The following is a 13,090-nucleotide window of genomic DNA, read 5'->3' as shown; positions in this document are numbered from 1 at the left end:
AAGAAAGAAGGAGGAAAGTACAGGAGGCTATAGCAGAGAAAGACAAGGTGAGTGCATGATGCTGACAGAGAGTCATCAGATACAACAGATTATTAGACAGATAGTGATGCAGAGAGGGAGTTCGAAGAAAGAAGGAGGAAAGTACAGGAGGCTATAGCAGAGAAAGACAAGTTGAGTGCATGATGCTGACAGAGAGTCATCAAATACAACCGATTATGAGACAGATAGTGATGCAGAGAGGGAGATGGAAGAAAGAAGGAGGAAAGTACAAGAGGCTATAGCAGAGAAAGACAAGGTGAGTGCATGATGCTGACAGAGAGTCATCAGATACAACAGATTATGAGACGGATAGTGATGCAGAGAGGGAGTTCGAAGAAAGAAGGAGGAAAGTACAGGAGGCTATAGCAGAGAAAGACAAGGTGAGTGCATGATGCTGACAGAGAGTCATCAGATACAACAGATTATTAGATAGATAGTGATGCAGAGAGGGAGTTCGAAGAAAGAAGGAGGAAAGTACAGGAGGCTATAGCAGAGAAAGACAAGGTGAGTGCATGATGCTGACAGAGAGTCATCAGATACAACAGATTATTAGACAGATAGTGATGCAGAGAGGGAGTTCGAAGAAAGAAGGAGGAAAGTACAGGAGGCTATAGCAGAGAAAGACAAGGTGAGTGCATGAAGCTGACAGAGAGTCATCAGATACAACAGATTATGAGACAGATAGTGATGCAGAGAGGGAGTTCGAGGAAAGAAGGAGGAAAGTACAGGAGGCTATAGCAGAGAAAGACAAGGTGAGTGCATGATGCTGACAGAGAGTCATCAGATACAACCGATTATTAGACAGATAGTGATGCAGAGAGGGAGTTCAAGAAAGAAGGAGGAAAGTACAAGAGGCTATAGCAGAGAAAGACAAGGTGAGTGCATGATGCTGACGGAGAGTCATCAGATACAACAGATTATTAGACAGATAGTGATGCAGAGAGGGAGTTCGAAGAAAGATGGAGGAAAGTACAAGAGGCTATAGCAGAGAAAGACAAGGTGAGTGCATGAAGCTGACAGAGAGTCATCAGATACAACAGATTATGAGACGGATAGTGATGCAGAGAGGGAGTTCGAAGAAAGAAGGAGGAAAGTACAGGAGGCTATAGCAGAGAAAGACAAGGTGAGTGCATGAAGCTGACAGAGAGTCATCAGATACAACAGATTATGAGACAGATAGTGATGCAGAGAGGCAGGGTGCGTGCAGAACCTTGAAAAGCCAAAAAAGTGCTTGAAAGTCCTTGAAAATCAAAATGCCTTTTCAAGGCCTTGAAAGTCCTGGAATTTTGTTGAAAAGTCCTTGAAATTTATGGAAAGTCCTTAAAGAAAAAATGTGCTGAAACAATAAAAATTTATGTTACAAATAAGTAAGAAAAGAAGTTTGGATATAAATCTGTCTTGTAGGCCTATATATTTGTCATTTTGTAGGCTATATACACATTAACTCTTTCTGGACTCATATATTTCCAATTTTAAAATGAAAATTCCTTAGAACCCTGACTGGATGACTCGACTAGATAAAGGTACTCATTTAGCATGCATGTGGTCAAATTTTTGTCTTATTGAGAACACCTTTTCATGCCCAAAATTGATGGATTTTAGTCCATTATCGGACCAGCATGTTATATGATTGTGTCGGTTTTGCGTTAAAAAACTCATCTCTTTTTCCTCAATGAATATTACCCAAGTAAGAAGTATGTCATGTGTATTAACGCGGCTGTGTACTCTAGACATTGTTTCTTTCGCAAAATTGAGTTTTTTTTGATATGGTTGTACTTTGTTATGTTTTATATAAATACAAGGAATGAAAATCCAGATTTGTAAACTCCAACTGCAATATTTTAAGGATTTTATTTCACTATTCCACTCGTGTTTGAAATTGAAAAGGAAAGAAAATCTTTGTTGAACCAGCAGGGTACACCTTCGCGCAACAACGCATCGCGTTACGTATCGCGCAATTTGTTAACGCACAAATACGCTACGCATACGTGACGCTTATATGCATCGTGGCGCATCAAATGGAAACACCACGGAAGCACTGATTTCACAAAAACCTAGTGGTCAAATGGCTCCGTTTTAGCTGATAAAATGTGGGTTTTTTCAAGTTCTCTCCCCGATTTAAATATCAAGTTATGAATGGATTTCGCTCAAACTTCTCAAGGGGCTGTGGATTTACCCGATGTTCACGTAATATAAGGTACAAAACGAAAACTGCCGCATTCTCCTGTGAGATTCGATGAAAGTGCAAAATGTGACCACTTTAAACTTCAACGGCCATTATTTCAATGTTCATTTTCTCGGTAAAATGACGATTTAGGTACACGATAACTCAATAAATACAGCATCTATAGGTAAGCAAATATGATCATCGTAAAAAGCATGATCGACTCAAGAAACGGTTTTCTCATTTTTTATATTTTGGTCTATTTCCGATTTTAGGCATCATTTTGTGCAAATAGGCGTTTGTGAATTTTAAAAGTTCAATTTGATACCTTATATGGTCAATATCTCAAAAAATAAGGCCAATATCAAAAAATAAAAAACTGTTTTTGGAATGGAGCCTCAAGATTGAGCTAAAAACAAAATAAAATATTTTGGAAAGAGTGTTTTTTTGTTATGATGTACCTTACAAATATTGCCAAAAACTCACTTTTTTGTGATTTTCTTCAGAATTGTTGTTTTTACCTCAAATCGGTATTTATATTAAGATTTATTGATGTCTTGCCTTCTTAAAATGTATACTTTTATATGTCTTATGAATAATTACAAAGTTATTGCACTTTTACTACATGCATGTCTGAGAGTACACAGCCACCTTAATGAGCGATGACGTTTGAGATGATGCTGGACTGATGATGCTGATGATGTATATGCCTATGTATACTCTAATATCAAGTCATGTTTAAGTCTAAATGTTTAAGTCTAAACTTGGTCAAAGGTTTGATATGAACCTTTAGCTGTATCCTTTGGCTTTGTGTAGCGGTTGTTGTGAACATGGGGGGTGGGGTGGGGGTGGGGGAGGTTGGGTGGGGGTGAGTGAGTGTGTGTAGGCCTATGTATTTCCTTTGGGATAGGCCTATGTATTTCCTTTGGGATAGGCCTACTGTTTTAGCCCCAATTTGTAGTGACATCACTCTGTATGTTTAACATAATTTTACAAATTACTCTTATCATACAATGTATTCTTCATGCACATTCATTAGTACCCCCCCTCAATGTGAGCCCCTCCCACATACCCGAAGAGGGGTGGGGGTCAAAAATTTGATGAATCATTGTTTTTATATTGCGCATTATATATCAATTTCCATCATGTAGGCCATGTTATTAGGCCAAAAAAACACTTTGAAGAATGTCTCTCATGTACAAAAGTATAGGAAACTGAATATTTAAAACCACTTTTTTAGGATGAAGGAAGCATTTTTTCAAAAAAAAGTCTAAAACAGGTTTTTATGTCCAAAATTGTCTCTTTTGGGGTGCTAAATCTGCTCAAATGTTTGTCGTTCTGAAATTTTAACCAAAAGCACACTGACCATCAAGGCCCAGGATGGGGTGCCAGTTGGTGGGGGTGGGGGAGGCAGTGGATGCAAGCACAAATGGTTAATTATTGTTTTATTTTTCTGCTTCACATATATCAACGTAAGCCATATTGGTCATGTAATAAAGCCAAAAAACATTTTTTAAGAGTGTCTCTTGTGCATAAAAGTATAGGAAACTCGAAACTTTAAAGCATGTTTTCTGGAAGAAGGAAGCACTTTTTATTAAAAGTGTAGAACAAGCCAGGAGCTTTGAAATGTTCTTTTTACCCTCTGACTTTGGCTTCGGGGGGCTTCGTCCCCTCAACCCCCACCAGGGCTTTGCCCTTGGACCCCGGCCATAGTCGTGAGCGCTACGCTCACTCCGCTTCGCAAGTGTCCCTATTTCTAGTTTTCAAAAGTTGGCAGGTATGCACTGGGCTGCTGCCCCTAGACCACTGGGTATTTTTCTACTTTTTTACACACACCTATCTCTGGGTCGTTCCGTTCAAAGGTACTTGAAAATTAATTTTTGGGTACTTAAAAGTCCTTGAATTTGAAATAGAGGTGGCTGCACGCACCCTGGAGAGGGAGTTCGAAGAAAGAAGGAGGAAAGTACAGGAGGCTATAGCAGAGAAAGACAAGGTGAGTGAATGATGCTGACAGAGAGTCATCAGATACAACAACAGATTATGAGACAGATAGTGATGCAGAGAGGGAGTTTGAAGAAAGAAGGAGGAAAGTACAGGAGGCTATAGCAGAGAAAGACAAGGTGAGTGCATGATGCTGGTATGATTAGGTAGGTTAAGCTAAACAAAAAACAGCCACGATTGTTTACTTTGCATTACTGTATTCTATCCAGATACAAAATGTTATTTGTGTCATTATTTATAGCAAAACATCCCTCAAATGTGATAGTCAAATCAAAGTACAGTAGCTTAGATGTGTAATTTTATTGATACTTGTAAACAAACAATGTTGGAAAAATATTTTTTAAATACTGCATAGATATTTTACATGTATTTTATGCATGAAATTTTAATCTTTATATATTTCTCTAAACAAAAGAAATTGGTAAAAATTGCTTCCAGAATCAAAATATCAACGCCCTATAAACTTATTTAGCCATATTGCTGCTAGTAAATTGTCTGGATACTGAAATAATTGAAAATTCCTGAAAAATTTAATTGTTTTACAGTAAATTGCAAGCTTGCTGGCTTAATTTGACATTTCTGTCAACACAGCGGTCCACATAGTATAGTTCCACATACTCTTTATGCCTTCAATTCTAGTATCTTCAGTAAGCTGCTTGATGTTGTTATTCATAAAAGGTGTTTAATCTTAAAGCTTTTAGTGTAGTGCTCACAACTTTTATACTTTTACATTATAGTGATATTAACACTTGTGTTTGATGTGGGATTATTCTTGTGTTTTAGGGTAATGCATTGTTTAAGGAAGGAAAGTATGACCAGGCTGTAATCTGCTACACAGCAGGAATGGAAGCAGACCCATCCAATGGTATCTTACCAGCTAACAGAGCCATGGCACTTCTCAAATTAAAAAGGTAACACATAGGGTAATATTGCTTGTGCTTCAAAATTGCAGGCTTTGCCGTTTGAAATTTGCAGGGGAGCTTTTAATCGCTCTCCTTGAGTGCTACAGGAGAGCATTTTTACTGTACTGTATGTGGTTATTATTGTTACACCAAAGGTAGGCGAGCAATAAAAAGCTCTCCTCAGCTTTATTTGAGGGGAGTGATGGGGAGCAATCACTCTAGCTCTCCTCAAACGGCAAAGCTTGAAATTGTCATTGTGATTTCCACCAAGTTAATCCTAATGGCTATAAATCATTCAAAATCCTATAGCACAAATCCACTGTGCATCCCATGTGATGCGATGACGCAATCACCCTAAGTCATCTGCACAATTTTGTTGGCCCAGCCAGCGAAACACCAGTGCCCCGTGGCTAGCGATCGCCGGTAAGTTGCTTGGCATATGAGGGGTTTCGGGTCGAATCCTGAGAGTAATAAGCAACTTTTTTGTTCCTCTTCTCTTTTTATTGCTTCTTTTCCTTTCCATTTTCCAAAAAGCACAGTGGGCATTGGGGTTAATCAACCTATGATTTTCTTTGTTAAAGCCTACATTAACCCTAACAGCTTACAAAATTCCCATGCGATGCGATGATGTAAGGAGTCATCTATAAGCACGGTTTGATTGGCTGGGCCAGCGAAACACCCATGGCTACCAGTCGCTGATCAGCTACCAGTCTCTGATCAGGTGCTTGGCATGTGAGGGGTCTCAGGTTTGAATCTTGAGGATAACAAACAACTTCTTTCTTGCTCTTCTCTCTTTGTTCCTTCTTTCTTTCTTTTCCATTTGCCTAAAAGCACAAGGGGGGGAGGGTACAATATGTTTCTCATATTTAATAGTGATTAGAAAAATCCAAATCTACCATTGACATAATTTCCCTATTTCTCACCTTATATTTACAGGTACAGTGAAGCAGAAGCAGACTGTAACAAAGCTATATCACTTGATTGTACCTATGTGAAAGCCTATTCAAGAAGAGGTGCTGCAAGAATAGAGTTAGGAAAATTAGAAGAAGCAAACAAAGGTTAGTTAATATACTTTAGGTGAATATAGCACTTAATTGTGTAAAAGATACAACATGAAAGCAACACCTAGTTTCATGATGTAGTGATCATGTTTGCACTATCAGTGTGAAAATAACACTATTGATGATGAGATGTTATTCACACCTTTTTTCCAATTGTATGGAAGCCTGAAAGTTGGTAATATTTTTGTTTTTAAGCCATAGTTCTTCCCGATTGCAAATGTAATAACATTTTGAAATTGAAATTGACTAATAAGATGAATTGAGGACAAGACTATACTGAATGTAACTTGTTATGATCTCAAGTTTAAATTGCATTGCTCCTTGATGTTATCGTAATTTATCAAATGAAATTTATTTTAGGCTTGATCCACTTCTTTGATTTCATCTTTTATCACGCTTTGATTTTCAAGTGGAAGACAACAAAAGATCAAGTTGTTGCTGAACAAGATAAGATACAAGCTGTAACCATTGATAGGTTGCATTTGTTAGTTAGCCAGAAATTCAAACCACAATTTGGCGTCATTGTTTGCATAGTGCACTGTGGATTGGGAGCAACATTTGACACACTGCATTATGCAGTTGCAGTGATAACTTTACCTTCACATTATAGTAGTGATATGCAAATGCAGTGAAAATGCAGTGAAATTTGGTCCACTTTGGAGGTGATTAAACTCATTTACTCATCAGGTGTGAACTTGTGGCATTTTATTCTTGAAATAGGGTCTAAAGAAAACAACATGATTATTATTTGTGTACAAGCACTGCAGATTTGAAGATATTTTTTTCTTATTTTTACAGACAGCAATAATGATGTTCACAGATAACTCAATCTTATGCCGGTACTATGATACTTTGCTTCATTTTTCAGATTTTAAGCAGGTGTTGAACCTTGAAGCTTCCAATAAGCAAGCTAGATCGGAAATCAAAAGAATAGACAAGTTACTCAAGGAACAGGAGGACAGGAGGAAAGAAGCACAGGAACCATCTAATATTGTACAAGCTGTAGAGAAGCCAATACATCTTAGATCCAGTGTAAGTAGGCATGTTTGTTAAAGAATGTATAATGACCAATTACAGCATCAGCAAGATATTTTGCAAATCTTTGCTGTCAATATCTTCAGTCTTCAGCATGTAGAAAAACAAAGGGTGCAGGAAATAACCAAGGTTTGTCATTACAATTATTAAATGTAATGTGTATTACAAGAGCTTGGTGAAGGATTACAGGCACCTCAGGGGTGGCAATGGCCGCATCTTCTTTAGGGTTGGGAAACAGTTGAATTGATGGAGCATGAACTGCTGCTAATGGTAGAGCACTCCAAAGTCTAATGACCCTTGAGTATTGGAAGTATCCATATGCATGAACAGTAGGTTGTAAGAATACTTTGGGTCATGATGATTGTTTTGCTAACTGAACATATGATTGAAATTGCATGTTCACAATGTTGTCTAGTATCGTGAAGTTCATTGCAGCTTGGCCTAGAAGATGATGTATTGCCTCCCATCTTAAGTTGTGAATTAATGGTGAGATATGTGTTGTGTGATAAAAGTCTAAGTAGGCCAAACGAGCTGCTTGGCGCTGCACCTGTTCTGATCGGTTTAGCAGATTGTGAACTCAGATTGTGTAGGAGTTCCAACTTCGCATGAAGGGTCTGACTAAAGATAGGTAGGCTTTTGCTTTGACATTGATGCTACATGCAGACATGGTTCTGTAAAGAATGCCTATAATCTGAGACAGAATTAAAAGACTAGTTTGCATCTGATATCACTGTCAATCAAACTCCCCACAACCCTTGATTGGTTAGTTGCATGCAAAGAAAGGTTGATTCATCTGGTGCCTTCATCAGAAAAAAGGAATTGCAGAAAATGGCAAAAACGTGTGGTACTTTTAAAAGGCAAAAAGCAACTTTTCTAGGCATTGTTGATCTGGTGTCTTCAGGAAAGACAGTTTCCTATTATTAAGACCTAATTTTGGAGATTGTTTGCATGTTTGAAAATGAAAAATAACCATAGTGGACTCTGTGATCTGCTGTGTTGTGCTGCATTCAGACATTTTAATCATCATGACAAATCCTAAACAAACTGTTTCTAAGTAATCAATCAATCAATCAATCAATCTTCAATCAATCAAGTATGATTGCCAGATGATGTCAGACAGTTTTTTGAATTCAGTCTTTGATTTTAATGTATGGCCGACTCTCAAGACAGACTTTGAACATGCATGGTCCACTTAGATCATCAGAAATGGTCACTCCCGAGTAGTTATGTTAAGAAAGTTGTGTGTGGATGGAGTATAATTGTTGTAGGCTTGGTTTCCTCTTCATAGTGACTGACATGACAGTATATGTTGCAATATTAAAATTCATAAGTCATTTTACAAACCAATGCGAGGGTGTTTAGATCATTCTGAAGGATATTGTGGTCTTTCATGATGGATATTTCTCTATAGATGATACTGTAATCTTTCAAAAGTCTAATCTGGGACTTTATTTTGCTGGTTGATGTCATTGATATACAATAAGAAGAACTGGACCAAGGACCGCCTTGAGGCACACCGTAGGAAACATCTTCCCAAGGTGAATGATGACATTTAACAAAATCAAACTGCTTGCAATTGCTAAAAAAAATGATATCCAAAGACATGTTGAAATGATATCTAATTCCACAATAGTTGAGCTCTACTGCTAATCTCTGGTGGGTCACTTTATCAAAAACTTTTCTAAATTGTAGTAAAAACAGTGTCTTCAAGGTTCAAAGTTCATGGTGGAAGCCCAGTCAAGAGATGAAACAATCAGGTTAGTGACAGCAGATAGTTTCTTCCTGGATCCATCTTGGCTGTTTAGAATGATGTTAAATTATGTAGGTGAGATGACAGAGGACCACATCATCCATGATATTACAGCAGAGGCATGTTGTAGGTTTATAATTTCCTAGATCTACTTACGCCCTTTCTTGTGAAGATCATAAAACTTGGTGACATGTTCAGAGAAACATATCGTCGGCAGAGTGCTACACTATCGTAAGTGCAGTAGAATGTAATAGCTGCGTTTTGTAAAACACCTATTGTTTGCAGCACAATCCCCTCATCATGCTTATTGTAAAGTGTTGATGTTCTGTTTTACTTGCCTGATGGCCACTAAGCTAACCCCAAGATATCACCTTTACATGTCATGTAGTTGGGTGTTTTTCTAGTGTTATTGGTTAAAAATAAGTACATTTATTGAAATGTTGCAAATGGCAGCTATAACATTCTATTGCACTTACAATAGTGTAGCACTCTGCCGACGATATGAAGTTGGACAATCCTATGGTATTATTTATGCTGCAACCTACAACTCTTTTTAAGTGAGTGTACATTGCAATAGTGTGTTCATGTATTATTTATCTATGCAGTAGTATTTATTGTGCATAATTTATATTTCCTATTGACGCTGTTCATATTTGCTGAAACACGTTTGAATGGATATCTCGTGTATTTTAACAGGTTGAATACCAGTGTATGATTCATTTGGTTTTAGCATGTTTTGATGCGCTTTATAAATATGTATCATTATTATATAATTTGAAATTTAAGCAGGGAAATTGAAAATATAAATACTATCAAAATAGCAACATAGGTATCAACGTAGGTATCAAAGCATGAAATGTTAGCTCATCTATAGTCTGTCCACATAGAAGTACAAAGTAAATAGACCTCGGTAACTGGAGGTATGAGAATATTATTTCAGTGCAATGCTTCTTTGGCGCGCCAACTGCTGCGCGATTTGTGCACCAGGCTCTTTACGCGTCGCGTCGCGCTCGCGTGTGACGAGAAGCATCGACTTCCGATGCCACAGAGTTGGTTTGTACTTCTAAGTGGACAGACTGTAGTGGGGAGGGGATCAGGATGTATGATCATGTACCCTGCGGAAATTATAGAAAAACACTATCTTGAAGATAATACAGCTGCATGTCTCTCACAGGTAAAGAATATTTGCAGGCATATAGGGTGGTTACAGCACATATGAATATTACTCAGCTGTACACAAGGGACAATATAAGATTTTGATGGAAGCATTCTGCAGGCATGCTAAACTTCAATTTAAAAATAAAATGTCAGGGATGACAATTAGGAACTGCAAAATAATCTTCAGGAATCACATAAAAGCTGGAAATATATGTTGTAAATTGCACAGTACAAAACAAACTCTGGGTTGCTTATCGTCTATATTTGTGTACATCATACAGCATTGGGTAGCCATAAAAATAATGCTTAATGAAATTTATAAATTTAAAAGTCCAGCAAAGGGAACTTGAATCCTGAAAAAAACCCACCATCTTAGAGAACATGAAAATGTATGTTTCTTTACTTTCTTGTGTCCTTTGCTGTGGCATCCCCATATTGGCCTATAGAGGGCCGCTCAAGAACTGTGTATCATCTTGTGTAGTTTATGATCACATTCTAGACTGTAGAACAAAAAAATTACCATTTATTAACCACAAAATCAAGTAAAATGTGGTACATCAAAGAAAGAGATATCATTGTTCCAAATGCAAAATACTATTTGCCCCTTTTGCTGCCATCTCTGCCATGCCGACACTTCCTCAAAATTCTTCTGCTGATCTATATATTAATTCTACTTTAGTCTGTTCATAGTGAGGTTTTGAATCAAGTGAATTTCAGATCCATGGATACACCACCTTGGCCTCCCATCCAAGTACTCGTATATTCTACTTGTTACAATTTATAATACCTTCTGGATTCAAATAATATGACAAGACTCATCATGTCTACCCACTTCAGTACAATTTCAGTGTTCAAGCCATTGAGAAGCAGACCCAGTGATATCTTGAGTATGACTCCATAAATATTACTATTGTGACTAGCCTTGCTTTGTCTCAAAAACATTAAATAAATAAGTGACAGACTTTAGGCTGGAAAATGCAAGGCCAGATTCCTAATTTTTTTAATAAAGTAGTAATAAGCAAACAAAGTACTTCAAAGCATGTTGCAGCAAAAAAACCCCAAAAACCCAAAAACTTACTGCACAATACGGTATAATTAATCGTCTTTACATAAAAATATATATAATATAAGAAACAGGTGAGAACAATAAAGCATGCAGTCCAAAATGGACTTGCATTTCTAACATTAACTTAAAAACTTAAAATCTTAATAAGTACACAATTACAGAAGATTAAATTGAAGGAATAGTAGATCAATATCAAAGCAAGGAAAACCCTTTCAGTGTGGATTTGAATTGTACAACCAAATTTGGATGCTGAATATATAAGGGCAGAGTCTGACTGTTGCAATGTCTATAGACTGCAACCAAAAATGCCCTCTATCAGAGTGAACATGAAAATGCATGTTTCTTCACTTTCGTATGTGCTTATTTGCAGAAGTTGATGGTTCATTAACAACAGAATCAAGTAAAAAGTGGTGTATCATGAAAGAATCAAAATCAAAGGGATTGTGAGTTATGAACTCTTTTTAAAATCAAATCTCTGTTCTATTTTGAAATTGTCTGCCAATGTAATGTTTCTTGTATCTCATCCTTTTTGTCTCGCCTGAATGTTCAGGGAGAGACTTAGTAATCACTATGGTGTGTGTGTGTCCGTGTGTGTGGGGGTGTGTGCGTGTGGGGGTGTGTGGGGGTGTGCGTGTGTGTGTTCGGAAAAAGCTTGTGAAGCAGCGTTATCTTGAGAACCGTAAGTGCTATGATGATGAAACTTTATAGGGGTAGCATGACCAGAGGGTGTCGACCTGATTAGATTTTGAGCGCAAAATATGGTAATTAAGTACCTAATTTGCATAATTTATGCGTAATAAGCAAAATACCTTGTGAACAGATTATCTGGAGATCCGTATGGGGTACAGTGACGTAACTTGGTGGGGAGTAAGCGTGGCCAGATGTTCTCGACCTGATTAGATTTTCAGCGCAAAATATGCTAATTAAGTACCTAATTTGCATAATTTATGCGTATTTGATGCGTATCAAGCAAAAAAAAACCTTGTGAACAGCTTATCTGGAGATCCGTATGGGGTACAGTGAAGTAACTTGGTGGGGAGTAGCGTGGCCAGATGTTCTCGACCTGATTAGATTTTCAGCGCAAAATATGCTAATTAAGTACCTAATTTGCATAATTTATGCGTATTTGATGCGTATCAAGCAAAAACCCTTGTGAACAGCTTATCTGGAGATCCGTATGGGGTACAGTGACGTAACTTGGTGAGGAGTAGCGGGGCCAGAGGTTCTCGACCTGATTAGATTTTGAGCGTAAAATATGGTAATTAAGTACCTAATTTGCATAATATATGCGTAATAAGCAAAATACCTTGTGAACAGATTATCTGGAGATCCGTTATGGGGTACAGTGGCGTAACTTGGTGGGGAGTTGCGTGGCCAGAGGTACTCGACCTGATTAGATTTTCATGAGGTCAAAGGTCACATACAAGGTCAAAGGTCAACTGAGGTCACCAAATCTTTTAATAATTAAATTTCAACTGTGCATCACATATCCCAATAACAGCTTGATCGGTCATGTAATTAAGGAAATATGCGACTTTAAGATAGTCGCTTTCTTTGTAAAGTATAGCAAAGTAGCACTTTCAATGAGTGATAACTCGTAAAGGAAGCATCTTTCTGTTTTGATTTATTTGATGAAATAGTTCTTTGGTATTGCCAAATTTGATTTTTCAGCGCAACATACTTTTTCCAATTTCGTGAGGTCAAAGGTCACATACAAGGTCAAAGGTCAACTGAGGTCACCAAATCTTTTAACAATTAATTTTCAACTGTGCATCACATATCCCAATAACAGCTTGATCGGTCATGTAATTAAGGAAATATGACGACTTTAAGATAGTCGCTTTCCATGTAAAGTATAGCAAAGTAGCACTTTCAATGAGTGATAACTCGTAAAGGAAGCATCTTTCTGTTTTG

At 37.5% G+C, this 13,090-nt stretch overlaps 1 protein-coding gene across 1 annotated transcript in view; it reads left to right on the top strand.

Annotated features, from left to right (window-relative positions):
• The window catches only part of LOC140149109 (RNA polymerase II-associated protein 3-like), a 79,423-nt gene that overhangs the window by 12,773 nt on the left and 53,560 nt on the right, over nt 1-13,090 (top strand). Inside the window, exons 4-6 of the mRNA XM_072171278.1 lie at nt 4,988-5,115; nt 6,043-6,164; nt 7,036-7,199. Of these exons, the coding sequence (XP_072027379.1) occupies nt 4,988-5,115; nt 6,043-6,164; nt 7,036-7,199 (414 nt within the window). The remainder of the gene's footprint in view (nt 1-4,987; nt 5,116-6,042; nt 6,165-7,035; nt 7,200-13,090) is intronic.

The sequence above is a fragment of the Amphiura filiformis genome, chromosome 3, assembly GCF_039555335.1.
Source record: "Amphiura filiformis chromosome 3, Afil_fr2py, whole genome shotgun sequence".
NCBI classification, from domain to species: domain Eukaryota; kingdom Metazoa; phylum Echinodermata; class Ophiuroidea; order Amphilepidida; family Amphiuridae; genus Amphiura; species Amphiura filiformis.
Note: the sequence above shows the minus strand (reverse complement) of the source record. Positions and strands in the feature narration are given on the sequence as shown.